The sequence below is a fragment of the Salmo salar genome, chromosome 27, assembly GCF_965601325.2.
Source record: "Salmo salar chromosome 27, fSalSal1, whole genome shotgun sequence".
Taxonomy (NCBI): domain Eukaryota; kingdom Metazoa; phylum Chordata; class Actinopteri; order Salmoniformes; family Salmonidae; genus Salmo; species Salmo salar.
The window spans coordinates 21,458,308-21,486,282 of NC_138317.1; the positions used below are offsets into that span (position 1 = coordinate 21,458,308).

A 27,975-nucleotide genomic window follows, 5' to 3' on the forward strand; every position below is an offset into this window, starting at 1 on the left:
GCTGTAATTGCTGCTCAAGGTGCAACAAAGTACTAAGTAAAGGGTCTGAAGTTATGTAAATGTGATTACATTTGCTTGGTCATGGGTTATTGTGTAGATTGAGGGGGGGGGAAATCATTTTAGATAAGGCTGTAATGTAAAAAAAAAAAAATGAGTCAAGGGGTCTGAACACCATCTGCACTTACTTTAACCCCCAAAGAACATGACCTAAAACAGTTAAGTGGGTATTCACTTAAATAAAGCAATGTTTCAGTTTACAATTATACACTACACGCTGGAGTAAAGCCAGAAATTCATTGTCAAGGTATCTTTAAATAATTTATTCTTCAAGGAGGTTAACAGGCATCTCTTGTGTCATTTGTTTTTGGAGTTATGCTCTCATCAGGTCTCCTTAGTGTTGTGGTACAGTGGTAGTCCTGTCAATGCTTGAGTGCTCCTTTTCAGCATTGTTCACCTCATCAGGAGCAGTTGTGGTGCTGAGGTCACTTGGTTGTAGGGTCATAGGACTGGCACCACCCTCAGTGAGTGTGCTGCTTGGAGTGAGACTAAATGCAGCCACCACACCATTCTATCAACAGAACAGAGTTAGGGATAGGAAAGGGCCATAACTGCTATATGAAACCACATCTGACCAAGTCAGGCTGATATATGCAAGTGATACAGGCAATTGCAGTGTGCAGGTCAACATTTATTGGGATGAGTCTTGTCCTGGAGGCAGAACTGAAGGATTCTGGCTTGGTGTGCCAGCTGTAAAGTCAAAATTAAGTATGTTGTAACAAATGCACTTTTAGGTCAACATTTAAGGTTAGGCATTAGGTGTGGTTAAGGTTAAGGTGACTGTGCCAGCTAGTTATCACTGCAGAGCCGAGTCATCCCAATAAATGCTGACCTGCTTGCCATAGTGCAGCGTACCATGATCCCAGACATACCCTTTCAATGAGTTCCAATTGTATAGAGACCCTTGTCATCTCCAAGGTCTCCAGTGGGCTCAGGTGTAGGATTCAACTCAGAGTATGTGGTGGGCTCCAGCTCTGAGAACAGACCATTTAGCACAGAACCTACATGCAATTATCACATGTAACATGACCTATTTGGGCAGTTAGATCCTGCCTAGTATACATTTCAGAGCTAACGAACCGTGCTTGTTGGGTCTGACCCTTAGGCCCACCCACATTTTGTGATTGGGCGAACGGTCCTGAAATTAAATTTAACATAGCCAGTGTTGGCAGAATTGCTAGCCTGTATGATATGAAAAGACAAGTTTCTGAAATGCACCCTATTCCCTGTAGTGCACTACCTTTGACCAGCACCTCATGGTCAAGACATCCTGTTGCCTCCCAATAGAGTAACTAAGTCACTACTACCAACTGGATTCATACAGCTATGGAATCCAGTTGACTAAAATAGAAAATAGTAGCTAGCACGATGGAGCAGAGATTATTTTTAATGACTGCATGAGAGTGGCTAGTTTGCGTCAAATGCCTTCAAAAAAAACTGAGGCATTTCCTGAAAAATTGTGTTGCAAAGCGTGATGTTCTGGCATGTCTGCCTCATGATTTGTTGGGAGAGTGGTCTGCTTGAAGGACCCCCCCCCCCCCCCCCTTAAAGAATAAGTCATTGAAACCAGACCCTAGTCAATGCTGTTGCCTACATGCACTACAAGGATTAAGGGCATGCAATTTCAAACAGTCAAATTACCCCTCTTGAAGTCCATTCCCCTCTTCCAACGACTGCCAGGTGATACAGGCCTCCTGTCATCAGTTGGAGAAGGGAAGCCATATATATCGATACCGTCCCTTGTCGTTTGAGATAGAGGTGTACTCTGTTTGGTTGTGACCATTATGGGGCCCAAAGTAGCATCCTGGTCCCATACTAAAATAACACATTTTCATTAATCACTGGGAATGTTAGTGAGAAGCTAACACATTTGCAGTCAAGACATATTTACTCAGTCCTTCAAATCCCACCGCCTTCACCCATATTGAAGGAGAAGGTCCAAAGTACCTCCCCTTGGACACTTCTACAGTGCGTTTTGAGAACAAGGCAAGAGGAATGAAGAGACACTGCACCTTTCTTGGACTTCATCCCACTCCTCCAATGGTCGCCAGTCGCTTGAGGTTTGATGCGGTAGCCAGGAGGTTCAGGTTGGCTACCGCCTTGTCTTGGACTGATGGGATATTGTGCTGGAGCATGATCAACCCCATTCTGGCTTGGACAACGGCCACATAGCAAATCATTTGAGTCAGCAGACCTCCATCTGAAATGTGTAGAAGACACTCATGGACCAAGACCACCACATTTGAACAAATCCTATGGTTATTCCAGCAGATAACTCCTTTTACTGGGCTGTGACCTAAGAAAATAAGTCAAATCTCACACCTGCCATCGATAAAGGAGCATGCCTTGTTGCTAGGCTCTGCATGGTCCATGACAGGGACTGCCATAAGCTGGCATGTGATGTACAGCTGTAGAAAGACAACAGGATGCACAAAACAAAGACGCAGAAACCTAGTAGCCTACATAACAGCTGTAAGTTATGTTACTGTAGCATCATGTACCAAACTACAGTACTCAATGCTCTACAACATCTGGTACTGCCCTCACCTCTGCCCTGTTCTCCTGGTAGAACCTGAAGGCATCAATGTGGAACTGGAGCTTGTCATCCTGGGTTCTATGCATGAACCCAGAGTTGGAGCCAGGCAGCTGGGAATCCACCAAGCACCTGTAGGGGAGATAAACAGGGACAGCCCATAGAGGACTCATCTTTAGATCTGTGCCATTACAGCGTCTGACAGCTTGGGCAGTGGCATTGAGGTTACAACCCATAGAAGTCCCCACCCAGTTGACTACTTTAAAATGGCACCATCATGGTGGAAGCCCTCAATGGCACTGCCCATGCCAAGACTGTCTTTTGACCTCAAGAGGCCTCTATCATTCTTCATGGGCCAGCCGGAGAATACTCATTCTAGGTAGCCGCTTTAGTTTAGGCAGTTCCCTCTTGCTTACCCATCATGCTCAATGAAGATGTATCTGGGGACAGAGTTATTGTCTGGGTCCAGTGTGGCCACACAGCTGCTAACAAAGACCCTGAGCCTGGAGTGGTGAGCTACCCTGACAGACGCCTCAATGTTGATGGGATCACCCAGGAAGTAAACTCCAGAACCCCGCTCATAGAGCCAGTCACCTGGGCAGAAATGACAAGGTTATCCCTATTGACTAAAGGAACTTAACATTATTCCTTGTAGTCCAAGGCCATTATATGTCACTTGCCTCTAAAAAGAACCTCTGGCAGGCAAAAACCCCATCTAAATGTGCATCAAGTCACAATGTTCTAGAAACAAAGCCTTACTCATTTCACAAAAGCAAAAAAATAACTGCACACCTTTTAACAGTTGTAGCTGACAACATTTCAGTGACACCACATTTGTTGAGTCACTCTTCCGTTAACAGGTGTTCAGAGATGCACCTGTGCTAATTGCTATACGTTTTCCATTAATAAGCACAGTAACCTGAAAATGTCAGTGTGGGAAACCTAATCCTATAAAATAGTAATATAAATGTTTGTTTTGAAAATTATGTCACTGATATGAAAAATACATTTGTTTCCAAACCAGACTGCAACCAATGAGTTAACATTAACGAGCATCAAGGCTATTAAAAGAAACTGCCATGGCCAGAATATTATAGTCAATATGCACTAAGACTGTTAGCATCTATGAATGGGTTAAAAGGTCCATGGAGGAGTTTGTTAAACAATTAGCCTACTAACATGGACTTGTTAACATTGCAGATACAAAAAAAAAAATCAATAAAAGTAACATCTGATGACTATTTAGCACGTCCAAGGATCATTTGTGCTACACCAACCAAACTTCTGGGAGAGTACGATAGTAGCCTTTTATTTATATGAACTTTCACCAAGGTTGTGCCTTGCTTAATGCAGCACAGGATTTATATACCCACTTGTCATAAGCTTCAAGGATAACGGCAGGGTGTCTTCAGCAGACACTGTGGCGCTGAAGGGGACCCAGGTCGGCTGGAGGGGGGCACTGTCTGAACTGTACCTCCTGAAACAAGTACAGAGTTGGTAAGCAAACCAATAGGGACACAGTAGTCATGATCATTTAACAGTATAGCCTAAACTCACCTTTCATAATAACAAGCAATTGGGATTACAGCATCATCCATTCGAATAACCCCATCTGGAGTGGTTCTGGGTGTATATCTAAGGAGGTTTGTATAGATTATGGAGTCTTCGTTCATCTGTGAATTCACAAAGTAGAACTTAAACAGAAGGTTGTTTTAAGAAGTCAGTTACTGAAAACAACATACACCATAATTACCAAATGCTTGGTACCACAGTCTGATAGCGCTGCAAATATTCTGTACTCATCGCCGGCTGCTGATGCTGTAGCCCTGCAGGTCTCTTGGTCTTGGTACTGTTCAACTCCAAGTCGCAGGTCATCCATGTCAATAAGAATACCGAGTTTAAACAGATCAGCCTTCACAACTATCTCCATGTTGTCTGAATGGCACTTCACATCGACCGTTTCCACTCGAACTGGTCTGGAAACTGTTTGTTGTTGAAGTTGAAGTTGTTTAAAAGGCAAACGATTGTGGCCAAATTGTGGCAGTCGGCTTGGAAGTTGTTGCCATGCGCCAGTGCTGTAAGTAAGTGAAAAAGCAGGAGAGATTAAGTTCTCCACCAGTAAAAACAAAACTAGTTGCTTTGGAAATAGCCAGACCGTGTTTTCCATTACGAGTCTCATGCCAACAACTAAAGTGACCCTGTAAATTAGAAGACAATGTGCCTCTGCTATGCTACAATTGATGTAATTGAGGTAGCTTTTAATAACCTTCCAGGTTGCAAACCTGGGATAGATTAGGCCCTAATTGGGCTATGCATCTGATTAATCAAACTATTTGCATGCATGTTCGGCGCATGCCTCTGCCCAGTTGATGCATACCAGAATTTACAAAGCCTGGATAGGTATTTCACGTATAAGCTAACACATCATATGTTATAGAAATCTGTCAGTCGATGACATCGTTGACGACATGTCATGCAACCATTGGATGGATGCATGCAACTTCTGAGCAGGGGAAAGCTACCATTACGCTTCGATCACACCGACAGAGTTTCTGCATTTTGGTACACCAGAATTACATTAATTTACAATGAAACGCTGCGTTTGCCTTGCAGCATTGCGTTGCAGAGACACTGTATGCATAGACAGCTTGACAGAAATGGTAGCAGAAGGTGAATGTTGAACTTTTGCTGCGTACATATCCAGATGATGCTGTGTACTATTTTGTGCAACGACGCTGTCGGTGTGTTGGAAGCTATCTGATGTTGAGGTCGTGTTCCCCTGCTCAAACATTGCCTGTATCAACCAATGGTTGCTAACACGTTATCGACTGTGCCGTTTGGGCACCAGTTGGCTATAACATATGATGTGGTTAGGTGATAGGTAAAATACCTATTCAGGGTTTGTAAGATCTGGCATGCGTCAGCAACGCCTGGGCAGAGGAATGCACCCTACGTGTTCTCAAGAACCACATCCATATCATAATGATACATCAATCTTCTGAGCTGTGAAGCATGACTGCAATAAAGATGACCTGTGCTAAATTGATGATTTGTCTGCCTACCCATGTGAGAGATGCAGACTCTGTCTCAACTTTTTAAGTCTTTATTGAAGACTCATCTCTTCAGTAGAGCCTATGATTGAGAGTAGTCTGGCCTAGGAGTGTGAAGGTGAACGGAAAGGCACTGGAGCAACGAACCGCCCTTGCTGTCTCTGCCTGGCTGGTTCCTCTCTCTCTGGGATTCTCTGCCTCTAACCCTATTACAGGGGCTGAGTCACTGGCTTACTGGTGCTCTTCCATGCCGTCCCTAGGAGGGGTGCGTCACTTGAGTGGGTTGAGTCACTGACGTGATCTTCCTGTCTGGGTTGGCGCCCCCCCTTGGGTTGTGCCGTGGCGGAGATCTTTGTGGGCTATACTCGGCCTTGTCTCAGGATGGTAAGTTGGTGGTTGAAGATATCCCTCTAGTGGTGTGGGGGCTGTGCTTTGGCAAAGTGGGTGGGGTTATATCCTGCCTGTTTGGCCCAGTCCGGGGGTATCGTCAGACGGGGCCGCAGTATCTCCCGACCCCTCCTGTCTCAGCCTCCAGTATTTATGCTGCAGTAGTTTGTGTCAGGGGATAGGGTCAGTCTGTTATATCTGGAGTATTTCTCCTGTCTTATCCGGTGTCCTGTGTGAATTTAAATATGCTCTCTCTAATTCTTTCTCTCTCTCAGAGGACCTGAGCCCTAGGACCATGCCTCAGGACTACCTGGCCTGATGACTCCTTGCTGTCCCCACTCCACCTGGCCGTGCTGCTGCTCCAGTGTCAACTGTTCTGCCTACGGCTATGGAACCCTGACCTGCTCACCAGACGTGCTACCTATCCCAGACCTGCTGTTTTCAACTCAGTTCTGTTATAATCTCTACCCGGCACAGCCAGAAGAGGACTGGCCACCCCTCAGTCTGGTTCCTCTCTAGGTTTCTTCCTAGGTTCTGGCCTTTCTAGGGTGTTTTTCCTAGCCACTGTGCTTCTACACCTGCATTGCTTGCTGTTTGGGTTTCTGGCTGGGTTTCTGTACAGCACTTTGAGATATCAGTTGATGTAAGAAGGGCTTTATAAATAAATACATTTGATTTGTTTACGTTTCTACCATTGTGGCTAGATGGAGAAGGCCTACAGCTCTATCTATGGGTCGTGTCGGGGACAACAGTTGTTGACAACTGTAGCGTTGTAGCTAAACCTAATCCTTTTCCTAACCTTAACCTAATTTTCCTAACTTGCTACATCAATTTACCTAACCTGCTGCGATACTTCTCCTAACCTGCCACGTTAATTCACTAACTTGCCACGTTAATGATCTGAACCTGCCACATTAATTATTAGAACCTGCTATGTAAACAAACCATATGTGCCAACAAATCATTAATATTGGCTTCTTTGATGCCAAGTTGCTTTCAAATCCCGACCTCTACTCGTCACCTAATTGACAAATGTACTTTTCATAATACCTGAACGGTTGCTCAGCAGGTAGGAATTAGGAAATAAACAGATACCATAGGCACAGGATCGAGTACTGGCTATGTTCAGAGAAACCACAATGTCTGTAGTTCTGCACATTATTGTTCAAATAATTCGTTTTATTTAGTATAGCCTATGCCCAATGAAAATATTTTGTCTTCAGCATCCTAAATATTACCACAGATGCACAGTTAAAAAATTGTGAACCGGGAGGTAAAAGGTTATGCAGGATGTGGGATGGGAACAGGGGCGGAGCCAGAGTTTTGGACACCCCTGACATCTGATTGGCCACCCCAGGTGCCACCCCAAAATGTCATTCGCTACTGGCAGTTTGATGCTGATTGACATCTCTTTTCACCTCTTGTTGAAAGAAGCATTAATTTTGACGTTTCGCGGTGTATTTTTCAAATCGAGGAAGAGGAAGAGAGAATATTAACGTTGGATGCGAGATACAAAAGAATAATAAGAAGAAGAACATACAGAAGAAGAAGAAGAAGAAGAAGAGGGAATATTTCCACAGCTCCACAAGCTCTTTTCGCGATTGGTAAAAACATCATTTTTGAAGGAAGTTTTAAGGTTTAGCATCGGGTTTAGGTTTCCTGAACAACTTGTACGAAAGTTGAGTCGCTGTATAAATTAACGTTAGACCTTTGGCTCCATTAACAGACAGTTAATCAGATAAGAGAGATCGGTTCCCAGTTTAGCCTAACATTATGTTTACATCTGTGCTAGTAATACACGCATACATAGTGCAGTGTCGTAAGTTACAGTATACAAATGTTTAGCTAATGTGAGGTAACTAGTAGGCTACAGCTGTCAGTGTTCAGCAAGTTAACGTTCATCAATTTGAAATCCATTAACTCAGTTAGATTTTCGTACTTGAACTCAAAACGAACAATTGTTATTATCAATCTGTAAACGTTACTCAAAAGATTACCACAATTTGCAGATAGCCTGTTTGCTATCGTAAAGGTGTAAGAAATTATAGCTAGCTAAGTTACTTACTGCAGAGTAGGTCTAGCCATGATCTAACTAGTAACTTAGGCTGGTTGTTGATTTTAAGGTACAGTTATGATAATGGGCATTTGTAATTAAGATTGAGATTGGACTAAAATGTGGGTAATTGGATGCTTAGATGTAACCATAGACGGTCTTATTTTTGCATAGGTTCAATTAAACATGAAAAGAAAGGGAGAGATATCAGACTTCTGTTCCAAAAGGACACAATGGGAGGCCAGGCCTATACTTTAAACTACACATTTTAGTTAGCAGCAGTTAGTTTCTAATCTTGTGGATCCCTTAATGATACATTAACATAGTGATATGACACATTATTTAACGTGTATTTCAGACATTTCAAGATCCAGAGAAGAGGGTCCTGTACAGCCGTGTTTGAAAACATTTCCCAGAACTCAGCATGGTACTAGGAAAAGAGCTTTCAACAGCTCCGGGTATAAGGACAATTCATGGCTTGAATATTCTGTAAGTCAAGATTCGACTTATTGTTTCGCTTGTAGGCATTTTTCTCTGCCCAATACACCTGAATCTGCCTTCACATCACAGTCAGGGGGTTGTAACTGGAAAAAGGCGCCGTTTAAAGATTCTGGGTTGAACCTCCATTCGAAGGCAGAGCATCATATCAATGCTATGTATGCTTGGAATCAGCATAAAAGGGCTATTGACAGCAACTCATCAATGTTAGATGTCATAAATGAGAGTGGAGGAAAACTGTACTTACATACATTGTACTTACATTATATGTACTCCTATTAACTGCCACTCAAAATATATCGCAGAGAGGTCATCGAGAGTCTGATGACTCTCACAACAAGAGTAATATTTTGACAATCTTAGAAGAAATAGCAAAGCATGACCCTCTCATAGAGAAAAGGATGAATGCATGTGGCAATGTTAAGTACACAAGCCACCAAATCCAAAATTAAGTTCTTGAGGGCTTAGCTGAGATCGTACAAAGTGAAATAATAAGACAAGTAAAAGAAAGTGAAGTTTTTATTGTAATTGCAGATTAAACCAAAGATTTAAAGAAAAAATAACAAACGTCTTTAGTTGTGAGGTACTGTCCACGAAAGCTTTTTACACTTTCAGTCAGCTAAAAGCTTAGATGCAGCAGGTCTCACAAAAATGATAATTGATTGCCTTGAAAAACATGGTCTGGACTACAGAAATAATCTTGTGGGGCAAGGCTATGACGGTGCATCCGTCATGAGCGGAAAGCATTCTGGTGTGTCTGCACAGATTAAAAACAGTGTAAGAGTAGCATTTTATGTGCACTGTAATGCACATTGTTTGAATTTGGTTCTTGTCGATGCTGTAAAATCAGTGCCTGAAGCAGTTCCCTTTTTTGCTCTCCTGCAGATGCTTTATAATGTTGTATCTGGCTCGTGTGTTCATCTCAAGTGGCTTGCAGTTCAGAAAGAGCTGTATCCACAGCAGCAGCCCAGGGAACTACAGAGACTGTTCTGCCTGCGGCTATGGAACCCTGACCTGTTCACTGGCCTTGTGCCGGACCTGCTGTTTTCGACACTCTCTATCTACCGCACCTGCTGTCTCTAACTCTGAATGATCGGCTATGAAAAGCCAACTGACATTTACTCCTGAGGTGCTGACCTGTTGCACCCTCTACAACCACTGTGATTATTATTATTTGACCCTGCTGGTCATCTATGAACGTTTGAACATCTAGGCCATGTACCGTTATAATCTCCACCCAGCACAGCCAGAAGAGGACTGGCCACCCCTCATAGCCTGGTTCCTCTCTAGGTTTCTTCCTAGGTTCCTGCCTTTCTAGGGAGTTTTTCCTAGCCACCGTGCTTCTACATCTGCATCGTTTGGGGTTTTAGGCTGGGTTTCTGTATAGCACTTTGTGACATCGGCTGATGTAAAAAGGGCTTTATAAATACATTTGTTTGATTGACTTACGGATCTAAGGTGGGCATGCAGATACATGGGATGCCGTAATCTGAGGGACAGGCTTCCAGCAGTTCTGAGAGTGCTACAGGATATCACACTTGAAAGTAGTGGTGATAGATCCGTGGAGGCAAGGGGCCTTCTTTCTCAGATTTACATTTCATAGGGCTTTTGGTTACCTTTTGTAAAGTGCTTGGTGATGCCAAATGTCTTTCTGACATGCTCCAATCAAGCTTTCTTGACCTAGCAAGGGCTGTGGATCTAGTAGGTGCCCTTACAGACACATTACAGGACTACAGAAGTGAGGGTTACTTTGGAGAACTATGGAAAGAGGTTGAAGAGATTGCAGAACACTGTAAAATAAGTGTACAAACAGTGTGTAAAAGACAGCCTAAAACAAGCTTAAGATTTCACAACTCATTGATGATGAGCACTGTAGGACAGAAAAATAGTGACGAAAGTGGTGAGAGCTTCCAAAGAGCTATCTTTTATCAGATGCTTGACAGTCTCACAGCTGAGCTGTGAGGCATTTTTCAAAGAAGAATTATGAAATAATGCAAGGGGTCCAGACTCTCAACCCAAAGAGTACAACATTCTTGAATGAGGAGCCTCTGTTTGCCTTTGCTCAGACCTTTGGGTCAGATTTAGAGCACCTCAAACACGAGGTTCATCAAACCAAGCGGCTTCTTGATAGGAGAGAGAAAAGTGGAAGGGACAGACCGTCTACTCTCCTTGACTTTGTTGTGTTTCTAGAACCTTATAAAGAGGTCTTCCATGAGCTATTTTGACTTTGTAAGAGTTCTGTTGTTACACCAGTCAGCAGTGCTTCTTGCGAGAGAAGCTTCTCAGCTTTAAAACTGATTAAAACCCACCTTTGGACAACAATGGTTGATGACAGGTTAAGTCACCTCGGAATTCTCAGTGTTGAGTCAAGGAGGGCACGCTCCCTCAACATGGATGAGTTTGTGAAACATTTTGCCAGTTCTCACCAGAACCTCAGAATTATGCTGTTTTAAATCTACCAGGGATAATTTGGCACTTAGGCGGTCCCTCTGGTCATGATTAAAACCTGTACTGTGTACTAGCTAGTACACTGACATTCTAAAATCATAAATCCAAAGGGTATCATGTCACACAGATGTAATTTGGTCCTGATTAGGCCGATTACAAAACTTTTCTTTGCTATTAGTTAACATAATATATAAGCATAAATATGATATTATAAGTTTGTAATATTGATGGGCACCAAACTTATTTTTAAAGTCCATTTCTGCTTTATACCTGGTATGTCAAATTGCAGTGATTTTTTGTTTGTTGTAAACTTACTTTTTTCTAAATAAACTATGCAACTTATGTAACACACAAATGCTATCTTATCTCCTTGGTGCTTGAGCTTTATTTTCTGAAAATATTTTGGATGTTCAACACTTATAGGCCCAGATTATATATTCATGAAAACAGAGTGACCCAAGACTCTCCAGTGTGTGTGTGTGTGTGTGTGAGAGAGAGAGAGGGAGAGGGAGAGAGAGAGAGAGAGAGAAAGATATTGAGCTGCAGTTCCGAGGTAGAGACACTGACTATTCATAGTATGTTAAAGAATTTTAGTGAAGTAACCCTTTTGGACCTCACTATCTGCCACATTGAAGAACTCCGGGTTCAGTGAATTATCACTTCTACCTCTAATCAGCAATCATAGGATTCATTCATGCTCATTCGATGCCAGGTTAGGGTTACACACTAAATTTCTGTCATGGTCTATGGACCCCCTGAAGTAGCCGTGGCCACCCCATGTATAAAACTGTAGTTCCGCCACTGGACGGGAAGCCCACATACAAACTAACTTCAGTTGGTTAAAATTCACACTTATCCCTTGCGTCACTAAGTTTTGATGAATGCAGGGGAAGAAACGTATATTATAAGCATCAAACATGATAATGTTTATTCCTGACCAACAGATGTCACTAATGTGCATTGTGTTAAAAGCTTTGCGTAATGAACTGTTTTTCTGCACAATTTGGTGAAAGCCAAGAAGGCTTCAGAAAACTTTGGTTTCCCATTACTAACAAAAAACCAAGAAGTTGTGTGACTATAATGTGTAGTTTCCTCCGACGTGATGCATGCAGCAATAGGGCGTGTCTGAAAAATCAGGAACAGCCTTTTGTGATTGGTCCATGGATGTCTGTGATCCTAACTTCTGGAGTAATCAGCTGCTGATGCGTTGAATAATTGAATACTGAAGTAGGCTCACATTCTAAATAAACATAAATATTTGTGCATAATATAAATTATCTTCAAGCTTATTGTTCAGTCTTGTACAGTTAGTCAAATGTGTAAATCACCTCTTTCCCTGACTATTCAACATCACTAGGGAGCAGCATCAGTAGTAAACCACGGTCCATTTACCCCATTTGCACTTGACAAATGTTATGTTGTTAGAGTAGTTAAGTCCTCTGTAGCAGCTAGTTCCAGATTCCTTACTCAACTGAAAAATCATTCTAATTGGGCAGGCAAATTAATAGACAGGGACATTTTCACCACAGCTAGAAACTAAAATGTTTTTTTCTTGTCATGATATGACTTACACTGCCTAAGGTAACCCCCAAACAGTATCAACACCTTGAACATTGTCTCCATGTTTGACAGATTAGTTTATAGCCAAACACTGCAGAGACTTAATCGAAGAGGGTTGATTATGAAGGGCACGTCTCCAAGACTTTGGAACTGATAAACAACCACAGGATGTTAACAACCTTTTAGTTCCAGATTCCTTACTCAACTGAAAAGTCCATGTTGCTTGCCTGCCTGCCTTTAAAATCTGCATATCTGCAGTCAATATTCATGCTGTGAGGAAGAGAGAGAGCGAGATAGATAGATAGATAGAGAGAGGGAGAGAAAGTTGGGGACACAGAGATTTTAAAGGTCCAATGTATCAGTTTTTACCTCAATATCAAATAACTTCTGGTTAACAATGAAGTACCTTATTGTGATTGTTTTAAATTAAAATGGTAAAAAAAGAAACCTAGATGTTATTGGCAAAGACATTAGGAACTCTCTATCTTAATAACTAATTTATGCAGGCCAAAACTCCATCCCACCAAAACAGGCTGACATTTCAGGCGGTCTTTTCAAACAGCTCTTACACTAAAAGGCCATTATCATTATTTTCACAGTATCATTCCAATGTCATACTGACCTGTTTTTACTATATTTTTCTACTATATCTCATTTTTGACTGCACTGGGCCTTTAACCTTCCCTTTCCACAAAGATACAGACAGTTGACTAAGGAGTTAAAAGATGTATGAGAAGCTGTTATCTGTAGATTGAAGGTCAGACTCCAAGTGCTAAACAGTTAGGGTCTTGTACCTCCATCTGGCACAATAGCATCCACGTCAGAGAGAGAGCGTGTCACAAGCGTCGTAGTGAACAGACCAAGGCGCAGCGTGTTGAGTGCTCATTCTTAATTTATTATATGAGAACACTTAAACAGCAAAATAACAACGACCAACAATTCCGTCAGGTAAAACAACTAAACGGAAAATAACCACCCACAAAACCCAAAGGAAAACAGGCTGCCTAAGTATGGCTTCCAATCAGAGACAACGAAAGACACCTGCCTCTGATTGGAAACCATACTCGGCCAAACATAGAAAATGAAACATAGAAATAGAAAACTAGAACAAATTCTCCTAGAAAAAAATAAAAAAAACACACAAAACAACCCCCCCTGCCACGCCCTGACCATTCTACTATGGCAAATGACCCTTTTCACTGGTCAGGACGTGACAGAGCGAGAGTAAGCGAGAGAGCGACGGGAGAGTGAGAGAGAGAGAGGGGGGGGAGAGAGAGGGGGAGAGAGAGAGAGACTCATGAGTTCATTGAACGTTGCACCAGAGCTTTGCAGGCAAAGGTGGCAGACCTGCTTCATCCAGGCATCAATAGATAACACTACTTTTTTTCTGCAAGATGCAAAAGCGCATTAGACTTCTGAAGAAACGGCTGAATCTTTTTTTCTTATCTCAGTTTGATATCACACTAGAATGATGCTAATATCACTGCACTCTGTTGTGCATCATTCCTTCTTACTCTAACTCAGTAGAATGCATTTAAGATGGCACACAGAGATGGGTACAAAGCTCTCCTTCGCCCTCCATTTGGCAAATCTGACCATAATTCTATCCTCCTGATTCCTGCTTACAAGCAAAAATTTAAGCAGGAAGCACCGGTGACACTGTCAAGAAAAAAATGGTCAGATGAATCAGATACTAAGCTACAGGACTGTTTTGCTAGCACAGACTGGAACGTGTTCCGGGATTCTTCCGATGGCATTGAGGAGTACACCACTTCAGTCATTGACTTCATCAATAAGTGCATCGATGACGCCGTCCCCACAGTGACTCTACGTACATACCCCAACCAGAAGCCATGGATTACAGGCAACATCCGCACTGAGCTAAAGACTAGAGCTGCCACTTTCAAGGAGCGGGACTCTAACCCGGAAGCTTATAAGAAATCCTGCTATGCCCTCCGACGAACCATCAAAAAGGCAAAGTGTCAATACAGGACTAAGATTGAATTGTACTACACTGGCTTTGATGCTTGTCGGATGTGGCAGGGCTTGCAAACCATTGCAGACTACAAATGGAAACACAGATGAGAGCTGCCCAGTGACACGAGCCTACCAGACGAGCTAAATTACTTCTATGCTTGCTTCAAGGCAAATAACACTGAAACATGCATGAGAGCACCAGCTGTTCCCGACAACTGTGTGATCATGCTCTCCACAGCCGATGTGAGTAAGACCTTTAAACAGGTCAACATTCACAAGGCCGCAGGGCCAGACGGAGTACCAGGACGTGTACTGCAATCATGCGCTGACCAACTGGCAAGTGTTTCACTGACATTTTCAACCTCTCGCTGTCCAAGTCTTTAATACCAACATGTTTTAAGCAGACCACCATAGTCCCTGTGCCCAATAAAACTAAGGTAACCTGCCTAAATGACTACCAAACAGTAGCATTCATGTCTTTAGCCATGAAGTGCTTTGAAAGGCTGGTCATGGCTCACAACACCATCATCCCAGAAACCCTAGACCTACTCCAATTTTCATACCACCCCAACAGATCCACAGATGATGCAATCTCTATTGCACACAACACTGCCCTTTCCCACCTGGACAAAAGGAACACCTATGTGAGAATGCTATTCATTGACTACAGCTCAGCATTCAACACCATAGTGCCCTCAAAGCTCATCAATTAGCTGAGGAACCTGGGACTAAACACCTCCCTATGCAACTGGATCCTGGACTTCCTAACGGGCCATCCCCAGATTCACATTCTCATCAACGGGGCTGTAGTGGAGCAGGTTTCAGAGTTTCAAGTTCCTTGGTGTCCACATCACCAACAAACTAACACGGTCCGAGCACACCAAAACAGTTGTGAAGAGGGCACGACAAAACATATTCCCCCTCAGGAGACTGAAAAGATTTGGCATGGGTCCTCAGATCCTCAAAAGTTTCTACAGCTGCACCATTGAGAGCATCCTGACTGGTTGCTTCACTGCCTGGTATGGCAACTGCTCGGCCTCCGACCGCAAGGTACTACAGAGGATAGTGCGTACAGCACAGTAAATCACTGGGGCCAAGCTTCCTGCCATCCAGGACCTCTATACCAGGCAGTTTTAGAGGAAGGCCCTAAAAATTGTCAAAGATTCCACCCACCCCAGTCATAGACTGTTCTCTCTGCTACCGCATGGCAAGCGGTACCGGAGCGCCAAGTCTAGGTCCAAGAGGCTTCCAAACAGCTTCTACCCCCAAGCCATAAGACTCCTGAACATCTAATCAAATGGCTACCCAGACTATTTGCATTGCCTCCTCCCCCGCTCCTCTTTTACACTGCTGCTACTACTCTCTGTTGTTATCTATGCATAGTCACTTTAATAACTCTACCTACAGTTGAAGTCGGAAGTTTACATAAACTTGAGTCATTAACATTCATTTTTCAACCACTCAAATTTCTTGTTAACATACTATAGTTTTGGCAAGTCGTTTAGGACATCTACTTTGTGATTGACACAATTAATTTTTCAATAATTGTTTACAGACAGATTATTTCACTTATAATTCACTGTATCACAATTCCAGTGGGTCAGAAGTTTACTTACTCTAAGTTGACTGTGCCTTTAAACAGCTTGGAATATTCCAGAAAATTATGTCATGGCTTTAGAAGATTCTGATAGGCTAATTGACATAATTTGAGCCAATTGGATATATTTCAAGGCCTGCCTTTAAACTCAGAGCCTCTTTGCTTGACATCATGGGAAAATAAAAATAAAAATTAGCCAAGAAATCAGAAATTTGTTTTGTAGACCTCCACAAGTCTGGTTCATCCTTGGGAACAATTTCCAAACGCCTGAAGGTACCACGTTCATCTGTACAAACAATAGTACACAAGTATAAACACCATGGGACCACACATCCGTCATACCGCTCAGGAAGAAGACGCGATCTGTCTCCTAGAGATTAATGTACTTTGGTGCAAAAAGTGCAAATCAATCCCAGAACAACAGCAAAGGACCTTGTGAAGATGCTGGAGGAAACAGGTACAAAAGTATCTATATCCACAGTAAAACGAGTCCTATATCGACATAACCTGAAAGGCCGCTCAGCAAGGAAGAAGCCACTGCTCCAAATCCGCCACAAAAAAGCCAGACTACGGTTTGCAACTGCACATGGGGACAAAGATCGTACTTTTTGGAAAAATGTCCTCTGGTCTGATGAATCAAAAATAGAACTGTTTGGCCATAATGTCCATCATTATGTTTAGAGGAAAAATGGGGAGGCTTGCAAGCAGAAGAACACCATCCCAAACGTGAAGCACGGGGGTGGCAGCATCCTGTTGTGGGGTTACTTTGCTGCAGGAGGGACTGGTGCACTTCACAAAATAGATGGCATCATGAAGATGGAAAATTATGTGGATATGTTGAAGCAACAACTCAAGACATCAGTCAGGAAGTTAAAGCTTGGTCGCAAATGGTCTTCCAAATGGTCAATGAACCCAAGCATGCTTCCAAAGTTGTGGAAAAATGGCTTAAGGACAACAAAGTCAAGGTATTGGAGTGGCCGTCACAAAGCCCTGACCCAAATCCTATAGAAAATTTGTGGGCAGAACTGAAAAGGCGTGTGCGAGCAAGGAGGCCTACAAACCTGACTCAGTTACACCAGCTCTGTCAGGAGGAATGGGCCAAAATTAACCCAACTTATTGTGGGAAGCTTGTGGAAGGCTTCCAGAAGCGTTTGACCAAAGATAAACAATTTAAAGGCAATACTACCAAATAGTAATTGAGTGTATGTAAACTTCTGACCCACTGATAATGTGATGAAAGAAATAAAATCTGAAATAAACTACGGAGCTGTGAAGGGAACGGCACCTCCATACCTTCAGGCTCTGATCAGGCCCTACACCCAAACAAGGGCACTGCGTTCATCCACCTCTGGCCTGCTGGCCCCCCTACCTCTGAGGAAGCACAGTTCCCGCTCAGCCAAAACTGTTCGCTGCTCAGGCACCCCAATGGTGGAACAAGCTCCCTCACGACGCCGGGACAGCGGAGTCAATCACCACCTTCCGGAGACACCTGAAACCCCACCTCTTTAAGGAATACCTAGGATAGGATAAAGTAATCCTTCTAACCCCCCCCCCTTAAAAGATTTAGATGCACTATTGTAAAGTGGTTGTTCCACTGGATATCATAAGGTGAATGCACCAATTTGTAAGTCGCTCTGGATAAGAGCGTCTGCTAAATGACTTAAATGTAAATGTAATGTAAATGTAAATTATTCTCTCTACTATTATTCTGACATTTCACATTCTTAAAATAAAGTGGTGATCCTAACTGACCTAAGACAGGGAATTTTTACTAGGATTAAATATCAGGAATTGTGAAAAACTTAGTTTAAATGTATTTGGCTAAGGTGTATGTAAACTCGAGGTCGACCGATTAGGATTTTTCAACGCTGATCCCAATACCGATTATTGGAGGACCAAGAAAAGCTGATACCGATTCATCGGCCAATTTTTATATACACTGCTCAAAAAAATAAAGGGAACACTTAAAGAACACAATGTAACTCCAAGTAAATCACACTTCTGTGAAATCAAACTGTCCACTTAGGCAGCAACACTAATTGACAATACATTTCACATGCTGTTGTGCAAATGGAATAGACAACAGGTGGAAATTATAGGCAATTAGCAAGACACCCCCAATAAAGGAGTGGTTCTGCAGGTGGTGACCACAGACCACTTCTCAGTTCCTATGCTTCCTGGCTGATGTTTTGGTTACTTTTGAATGCTGGCGGTGCTTTCACTCTAGTGGTAGCATGAGACGGAATCTACAACCCACACAAGTGGCTCAGGTAGTGCAGCTCATCCAGGATGGCACATCAATGTGAGCTGTGGCAAGAAGGTTTGCTGTGTCTGTCAGCGTAGTGTCCAGAGCATGGAGGCGTTACCAGGAGACAGGCCAGTACATCAAGAGATGTGGAGGAGGCCGTAGGAGGGCAACAACCCAGCAGCAGGACCGCTACCTCCGCCTTTGTGCAAGGAGGAGCAGGAGGAGCACTGCCAGAGCCCTGCAAAATGACCTCCAGCAGGCCACAAATGTGCATGTGTCTGCTCAAACGGTCAGAAACAGACTCCATGAGGGTGGTATGAGGGCCCGACGTCCACAGGTGGGGGTTGTGCTTACAGCCCAACACCGTGCAGGATGTTTGGCATTTGCCAGAGAACACCAAGATTGGCAAATTCGCCACTGGCGCCCTGTGCTCTTCACAGATGAAAGCAGGTTCACACTGAGCACGTGACAGACGTGACAGAGTCTGGAGACGCCGTGGAGAACGTTCTGCTGCCTGCAACATCCTCCAGCATGACCGGTTTGGCGGTGGGTTAGTCATGGTGTGGGGTGGCATTTCTTTGGGGGGCCGCACAGCCTTCCATGTGCTCGCCAGAGGTAGCCTGACTGCCATTAGGTACCGAGATGAGATCATCAGACCCATTGTGAGACCATATGCTGGTGCGGTTGGCCCTGGGTTCCTCCTAATGCACGACAATGATAGACCTCATGTGGCTGGAGTGTGTCAGCAGTTCCTGCAAGAGGAAGGCATTGATGCTATGGACTGGCCCGCCCGTTCCCCAGACCTGGATCCAATTGAGCACATCTGGGACATCATGTCTCGCTCCATCCACCAATGCCACGTTGCACCACAGACTGTCCAGGAGTTGGTGGATGCTGTAGTCCAGGTCTGGGAGGAGATCCCTCAGGAGACCATCCGCCACCTCATCAGGAGCATGCCCAGGCGTTGTAGAGAGGTCATACAGGCACGTGGAGGCCACACACACACTACTGAGCTTCATTTTGACTTGTTTTAAGGACATTACATCAAAGTTGGATCAGCCAGTAGTGTGGTTTTCCACTTTAATTTTGAGTGTGACTCCAAATCCAGACCTCCATGGGTTGATAAATTGGATTTCCATTGATTATTTTTGTGTGATTTTGTTGTCAGCACATTCAACTATGTAAAGAAAAAAGTATTTAATAAGATTATTTCATTCATTCAGATCTAGGATGTGTTATTTTAGTGTTCCCTTTATTTTTTTGAGTAGTATATATATTTGTAATAATGACAATTACAACAATACTGAATGAACAATGAACACTTTTATTTTAATTTAATATAATACCTCAATAAAATCAATTTAGTCTCAAATAAATAATGAAACATGTTCAATTTGGGATAAATAATGCAAAAACAAAGTGTTGGAGAAGAAAGTAAAAGTGCAATATGTTCCATGTAAAAAAGCTAACGTTTAAGTTCCTTGCTCAGAACATGAGAACATATGGAAGCTGGTGGTTCCTTTTAACATGAGTCTTCAATATTCCCAGGTAAGAAGTTGTAGGTTGTAGTTATTATAGGACTATTTCTCTCTATACCATTTGTATTGCATATACCTTTGACTATTGGATGTTCTAATAGGCACTTTTGTATTGCCACCCTAATCTCGGGAGTAGGTAGGCTTGAAGTCATAAACAGCGCAATGCTTGTAGCATTGCGAAGAGCTGCTGGCAAATGCAGGAAAGTGCTGTTTGAATGAATGCTTACGAGCCTGCTGCTGCCTACCACCGCTCAGTCAGACTGCTCTATCAAATCCTAGACTTAATTATAATATAATAACCCACAGAAATATGAGCCTTTTGTCATAGCCTAATACGTGTTGGCACGTCCCACTGTAGCTCAGTTGGTAGAGCATGGCGCTTGCAACGCCAGGGTTGTGGGTTCGTTTCCCACAGGGGGCCAGTATTTAAAGAATGTAATAAAAATGTATGCACTCTAATGTAAGTCGCTCTGGATAAGAGCGTCTGCTAAATGACTAAAATGTAAATGTAAAATGTAATTAATATGGTCAAATCCGGAAACTATCATTTCGAAAACAAAACGTTTATTCTTTCAGTGAAATATGGAACCGTTCTGTATTTTATCTAACGGGTGGCATCCATAAGTCTAAATATTGCTGTTATATTGCACAACCTTCAATATTATGTCATAATTATGTAAAATTTGGGCAAATTAGTTCGCAACGAGCCAGATGGCCCAAACTGTTGCATATACCCTGACTCTGCGTGCAATGAACGCAAGAGAAGTGACACAATTCACATTCTTAAAATAAAGTGGGGATCCTAACTGACCTAAGACAGGGAATTTTTACTAGGATTAAATGTCAGGAATTGTGAAAAACTGAATTGAAATGTATTTGGCTAAGGTGTATGTAAACTTCGGACTTCAACTGTACATGTACATATTACCTCAATTACCTTGACTAACCTGTGCCAACGCACATTGACTATGTACCGGTACTCCCTGTATATAGTCTTGCTATTGTTATTTTACTGCTGCTTTTTAACTACTTTTATTTCTTATTGTTATTTATATTTTTTAAACTGCATTGTTTGTTAGGGGCTCGTACGTATGCATTTCACTGTAAGGTCTACACCTGTTGTATTCAGCGCATGTGACCAATACAATCTGATTTTATTTGATTTTATTCCCTATATAGTCCACTACTTTTGATCAGGGCCGACAGGGCTCTGGTCAAAAGTAGTACACTAATGAATGAGGTGCAATTTGGGATGCAGATCTATTCTCTGGTGACAGATTGTTATCATTGGTTCTGGGTTGCAAGGTTATCAGACAGATAATATAGAAAACTGTCATGTAAAACAGAAATTACATGGGTGAGTATACCTCTTGTGCATTTTGGTTGGCTAATCAACGTAGCAAATTCATACTAGCCTAATACGTGTTGGCATGCTTGATAATATAAAAAATTTATTAAAGTAAGTAGAATCCACAGTCTGAGTGACATAATGAATAACATGTCAGTTAACACTGTAATACTGACATAATACCATCTCACACTATGCCCTCTTAAGAAGGTGCTCATTAGGCCTAATTCCTCCTTTATTAATTATATGATTATTAGCCCATTCATTACCCCCCTTATCAACAAAACTTGAAGACCTGCGTAAACAGGTCGTTTAGTACGCCATAATCAGACCTGTTGGTTATCATGGTCAAGCACCATCCGATAAGGATAGTTCCCGAAACACAAACCACATTCTCTCAGTTCCGCTATTGGACAAAATTGCGCCGGTACCATTTTGGGGGGATGATAATGTTTATTATTGGCCATAACTTTGTATAATCAAAATAATACATGTTATTTTCAACGGAATATGTTTTATCTAATGCACAAAATAATTAGGATATCACCTTTGTTAACGTTTAGAAAACCTGTACGCATTATGCGCCCCTGCTTTCAAAGATATTGGTACGGTCTTTTCAATTGCGCTGCAAACGTACATTGAGCCACAAGAAGAACGTGAAACCCGCTCCAAATAAGATGCTGCGGACCGATGTCGGTGTTAATTGATCTGGTTATTCTGTTTTAAGAAAAGGAAACACCACACTGCGGCATAATTTCATTTTTGCCCCGCGGAGAGGAGGATGGTGCCTGGGTTGTCATAACTTTAGACTCGCTGCTTTTCCTTGGCACGCGCACTGATCCAGTTGGTGAGGGTGAGTGCTTCTAGTAGCCTACTGGAGATGGAGAATGATAGGCTACATTGTTGTTATATTGTTGCACATCATAACCACCTGTATGGGATGTGAGAGGAATAGTTGTAGGCTACAATGTCACACTGTCATACGTTTAAAAAAAAATCTAAATCCAATATAGGCTACGGAATAATGCGTCAACAGCAAGTTATATGCCTTTTACCTATAAATTGTAGCTCTAAATTAGCCTAGGTCAGATTTCGGCAAAATTGATTCGTTTCTAAACAGTAATTGTCAAATATATGCGTAATAATAAGCCCATTGGACACCTATAGGCCGAGCCAGCTATGGTTTCTACCGTGGGCTTTCTATGGCAATACAATCATTTAGAATGGAATGACTGAGAATGTGCAGGTTAGCCCTATCGTTTAAAAAATATATATGTTTAATGATTATTTATTGTTTGAGACAGTGGCCTACAAGTCTATCACTTTTAGATGAGCACATGAAGAGCCTTCTTTAGGTCTGATGAAGCAAAGCTTTCAGCGCTTTTCCAATGTATACAACCTGATCTCAGAGCATTTTGTAATTTTAGTATGTAAGTCCGATTTTTTTAAATATCAAATTTTCTTTGTCACATACGCACAATGCTTTAAAAAGTTAAGAAAAAAATAGATAAGTAAAAAATAGAAAATCAAATTAACAAGTAATTAAACAGCGGCAGTAAAATAGCAATAGCAGGCTATATTCAGGGGGTACCGGTACAATCATCTCCTTTGTCTTGATCACGTTGAGGGAGAGGTTGTTGTCCTGGCACCACACAGACAGGTCTCTCACCTCCTCCCTGTAGGCTGTCTCATCGTTGTTGGTGATCAGGCCTACCACTGATGTGTCATCGGCAAACTTGATGATGACTGGCCGTGCAGTCATGAGTGAACAGGGAGTACAGGAGAGGACTGAGCACGCACCCCTGAGGGGCCCGTGTTGAGGATCAGCGTGGCGGATGTGTTGTTACCTACCCTTACCCCCTGGGGACGGCCCGTCAGGAAGTCCAGGATCCAGTTGCAGAGGGAGGTGTTTAGTCCCAGGGTCCTTAGCTTAGTGATGAGCTTTGAGGGCACTATGGTGTTGAACACTGAGCTGTAGTCAATGAATAGCATTCTCACATAAGTGTTCCTTTTGTCCAGGTGGGAAAGGGCAGTGTTGTGTGCAATAGAGATTGCATCGCCTGTGGATCTGTTGGGGTGGTATGCAAATTGGAGTGGGTCTAGGGTTTCTGGGATAATGGTGTTGATGTGAGCCATGACCAGCCTTTCAAAGCACTTCATGGCTATGGATGTGAGTGCTATGGGTCGGTAGTCATTTAGGCAGGTTACCTTAGTGTTCTTGGGCACAGGGACTATGGTGGTCTGCTTTAACATGTTGGTATTACAGACTCAGTCAGGGACAGGTTGAAACTGTCAGTGAAGACACTTGCCAGTTGGTCAGCGCATGCTTGCAGTACACGTCCTGATAATCAGTCTGGCCCTGCGGCCTTGTGAATGTTGACCTGTTTAAAGGTCTTACTCACATTGGCTACGGAGAGCGTGATCACACAGTCGTCCAGAACAGCTGATGCTCACATGCATGCTTCAGTGTTATTTGCCTCGAGGCGAGCATAGAAGTAATTTAGCTTGTCTGGTAGGCTCGTGTCACAGGGCAGCTTGCGGCTGTGCTTCCCTTTGTAGTCTGTAATAGTTTGCAAGCCCTGCTACATCCGATGAGCGTCGGAGCTGGTTTAGTACAATTCAATCTTAGTCCTGTATCGAAGCCTTGACTGTTTGATGGTTTGTCGGAGGACATAGCGGGATTTCTTATACGCTTCCTGGTTGGAGTCCCGCTCCTTGAAAGCGGCAGCTCTAGCCTTTAGCTCAGTGCGGATGTTGACTGTAATCCATGGCTCCTGGTTGGGGTATGTACGTACGGTCACTGTGGGGACAACGTCATCAATGCACTTATTGATGAAGCCAGTGACTGATGTGGTGTACTCCTCAATGTCATCAGAAGAATCCCCCCCCCCCCCCCCCACCCCACCATTGCAGCTGCAAGTCTTTAAGTCATACAGATTCTCAATTGGATTGAGGTCTGGGCTTTGACCAGGCCATTCCAAGACATTTAAATGTTTCCCCTTAAACCACTCAAGTGTTGCTTTAGCAGTATGCTTAGGGTCATTGTCCTGCTGAATGGTGAAACTCCGTCCCAGTCTCAAATCTCTGGAAGACTGAAACAGGTTTCCCTCAAGATTTTCCCTGTATTTAGCGCCATCCATCATTCCTTCAATTCGGACCAGTTTCCCAGTCCATGCCGATGAAAAACGTCCCCACAGCATGATGCTGCCACCACCATGCTTCACTGTGGGGATGTTGTTCTCGGGATGATGAGAGGTGTTGGGTTTGCGCCAGACTTAGTGTTTTCCTTGATGGCCAAAAAGCAACATTTTAGTTTCATCTGACATATGTTTGGGGAGTCTCCCACATGCCTTTTGGCGAACAGCAAACGTGTTTGCTTATTTTTTTCTTTAAGCAATGGCTTTTTTTCTGGCCACTCTTCCATAAAGCCCAGCTCTGTGGAGTGTATGGCTTAAAGTGGTCATATGGACAGGTACTACAATCTCCGCTGTGGAGCTTTGCAGCTCCTTTGGGGTTATCTTTGTTGCCTTTCTGATTAATGCCCTCCTTGCCTGGTCTGTGAGTTTTGGTGGGCAGCCCTGTCTTGGCAGGTTTGTTGTGGTGCCATATTCTTTCCATTTTTTAATAATGGATTTAATGGTGCTCCATGGAATGTTCAAAGTTTCAAATATTTTTTTATAACTCATCCCTGATCTGTGCTTCTCCACAACTTTGTTCTTGACCTGTTTGGAGAGCTCCTTGGTCTTCACGGTGCCACATGCTTGGTGGTGCCCCTTGCTTAGTGGTGTTGCAGACTCTGGGGCCTTTCAGAACAGGTGTATATATACTCAGATCATGTGACACTTAGATTGCACACAGGTGGACTTTATTTAACTAATTATGTGACTTCTGAAGGAAATTGGTTGCACCAGATCTTATTAAGGGGATTCATAGCAATACATATGCATGCACCACTTTTCAGTTTTTATTTTTGAGAATTTTTTCTAAACAAGTAATTTTTTTATTTCACTTTACCAATTTAGACTTTTTTGTGTATGTCCATTACATTAAATCCAAATAAAAATCCACTTAAATTACAGGTTGTAATGCAATAAAATAGGAAAAACACCAAGGGGGATGAATACTTTTGCAAGGCACAGTAAGATATTACAGTTTTTTATTTCCCGTTGGTAGGATATACGTGATCGTAGTTTGTCAATTTTGTTATTGATTGATTGCACTTTGGCTAATAGGACCGATGGTAAAGGTAGATTACCCTCTCGGCGACGGATCCTTACAAGGCAACTGGACCTTCTTCCTTGATACCTCCTTCTCTTTCTCCTGCGAATGGCGGGGATGAGGGCCTTGTCGGTCATCTGAAGTAAATCCTTCCCGTCCGTCTCGTTGAAGAAAAAGTAATCCTCCAGTACGTGGTGAGTAAGCTCTTTTCAGTCATAAGACACGGTGGCAGAACATTATGTACAAAATAAGTTACAAATAATTTGAAAAAACATACTCAATAGCACAATTGGTTCCAGGATCGTAAAGCGGCAGCCATCTCCTTCGGCGCCATTTAGTATGATATGTTACATTTTGTATTGTATGTATTAATTTGTGGATGTCCATCATCCATTGTGTATGATATGTTATGATTACTATTTGTATGATATGTTACCAATTTGCAAAATGTACACTGTTATGAATTTGAAAAACATGCAATATGCTACGAGTTCCAATTTGTTGCGGCTAACTTTGGCTAGGTGGCTAATGCTAACGTCAGCTAGCTTGCTAACGTCAGCTAGCTTGCTAACATTAGCTAGGGTAGAAGTTAGGGCTTAATTGTTAGGTTAAAGGGTAAGGTTAGGGGAAGGGTTAGCTAAAATAATTAAGGTTAGGGGAAGGGTTAGGATACAAGCTAAGTAATTGAAAAGTTACTAAAATGCTAAAGTTGTCTGTGATGAGATTCGAACACGAAACCTTTGGGTTGCTAGACGTTCGCGTTATATGCCCATCCACCCACCCCCTTTAGTTTTTGCCTTTAAGTAACCTTCTGTGTTATGTAACCATACCAAACGTAACATGTCATACTATACTGAACAAAAATATAAACTCAACATGTAAAGTGTTAGTTCCATGTTTCATAAGCTAAAATAATAGATCCGATAAATTTCCATTGGCATACAAACCTTATTTCTCTCAAAGTTTGTGCACAAATTTGTTTACATCCCTTTTAGTGAGCATTTCTCATTTGCCAAGATAATCCATCCACCTGACAGATATAACCACACCAGCCCAGGACAAACACATCTGGCTTCTTCACCTGCGGGATCATTTGAGACCAGCCACCCGGAGAGCTAATGAAACTGAGGAGTATTTCTGTCTTTATTAAAGCCCTTTTGTGGGGTAAAACGAATTCTGATTGGCTGGGCCTGGCTCCCCAGTCGGCGGATCTGGCTTCTAATTGGGTGGGCTTATGCCCTTCCAGGCCCACCCATGGCTGTGCCTCTGTCCATCATGTGAAATCCATAGATTAGTGCCTAATGAATTTATTTCAAATGACTGATTTCCTATATATGAACTGTAACTCAGTAAAATCATTGAAATTGTTGCATGTTGCGTTTATATTTTTGTTCAGTATAATGTTCGTGTACCAGATTTTCGTTTACTATGTTACGTCTAGTTTATGAAACCAGGCTGATGTGCAATTGCCCCAACAACCTCAGAACTGGCCTCAGGGTTCTACCATACTGTGCCTAACTGACTATTCTAATGCTCTATAATAGTGGCAATTGTTGATATCCTCCAACAGAATTATACATATTTAGACCCAGTTGGTAGTTTTTTTAAATACTTGCTCCCTCAGGCACTCCAAACAGGTTTGGAACCGCTTCTCCATGGTTCTCTGTCAGGATTTCAGAGCGAGAAGGCAGAATGTAAAACATTTTGTGACATCTATCTCCATGGGGGCTATGAGCAGTGATTTTTGCGCTGGGGCCCCATAATTATTAGAGTTTAGCCTGCCTCAGATCTCTTTTGTTTGTTTATCGCGTCAACCTGGGAGACACACATGTCAAGATAGGAAAAGTTAGCCGGGGGCACCATGATGGCTTATTTGAGCAGCTCAGCAAGTTCAGTTCCCCATACAGCTCTAACGGAAGGCCTAGACAATGTCTTTAACACAGAAATGCAAAGGAATACAAATAGGGGTTTTATAAAGTTCAATCCCCCCAAAGCTGGGGATAGACAACTGCCAGACAGGGACAAATTGATGTCTTGAAGTCTGACAAAGAAAACTGGATCAAAACCGTAATCGGTATACAAGCTTGCTCTGTCTGAAGCCAATGGCATGGAATGAAGCAGACAACATAGACATAATCTGACACCAGTTGGCTAAATTGTAACACGGAATTGCAACAGAAACACAAAATTGAAGGGGGTCTACATACCCAAGGCTTGGGGACAGACAAACGTCAGACAGCAGGGGAAAATGAACATGTGACAAAATATAAAAATCCCACTTATAAAGGGTGGAAACAAGCATGCTCTGTGTAAAGCTGTTGGCTTGGAATGAGACCAGACAGCAATTTATTGAACTGTTCCTCTGCTGTGTGGCTGTGTGTGTGTGCGTGCTTCTCTAAGTCTGTTTACATATGTGGGGATATCTGGAGTGCTTTCATCATCTGTTCTTTCTTCTATCCATCA

At 42.6% G+C, this 27,975-nt stretch overlaps 2 protein-coding genes and 1 long non-coding RNA gene across 4 annotated transcripts in view; 2 read left to right on the forward strand and 1 right to left on the reverse strand.

Moving 5' to 3' along the window:
- Window positions 1-305: 305 nt before the first annotated feature.
- On the reverse strand, window positions 306-27,835 carry LOC106588644 (zona pellucida sperm-binding protein 3). Of its 2 annotated transcripts, XM_014177825.3 has the most exons (11): window positions 27,720-27,835; window positions 4,344-4,665; window positions 4,148-4,263; window positions 3,964-4,067; window positions 3,007-3,184; window positions 2,605-2,722; window positions 2,380-2,465; window positions 2,070-2,257; window positions 1,699-1,872; window positions 930-1,031; window positions 306-568 (listed from the first exon to the last, which is right to left on the reverse strand). In XM_014177825.3, the coding sequence occupies exons 1-10, from the start codon at window positions 27,812-27,814 to the stop codon at window positions 934-936; spliced, it is 1,479 nt and encodes a 492-aa protein (XP_014033300.1). In that variant the 5' UTR covers window positions 27,815-27,835; the 3' UTR covers window positions 306-568; window positions 930-933. The 2 variants fall into 2 exon arrangements, with proteins under 2 accessions (XP_014033300.1, XP_014033299.1); XM_014177824.3 differs by lacking the exon at window positions 27,720-27,835 and having other exon boundaries at window positions 4,344-4,837.
- On the forward strand, window positions 7,457-11,381 carry LOC106588645 (uncharacterized). Its single transcript, XR_001324681.3, has 3 exons — window positions 7,457-7,631; window positions 8,439-8,569; window positions 9,464-11,381. It is a non-coding gene; the product is annotated as an uncharacterized LOC106588645 (long non-coding RNA).
- The window catches only part of LOC123723889 (cAMP-dependent protein kinase inhibitor beta-like), a 29,115-nt gene continuing 22,965 nt past the window's right edge, over window positions 21,826-27,975 (forward strand). Inside the window, exons 1-2 of the mRNA XM_082970104.1 lie at window positions 21,826-22,147; window positions 25,527-25,706. The gene's annotated coding sequence lies outside the window, so the exon portion shown is untranslated. The remainder of the gene's footprint in view (window positions 22,148-25,526; window positions 25,707-27,975) is intronic.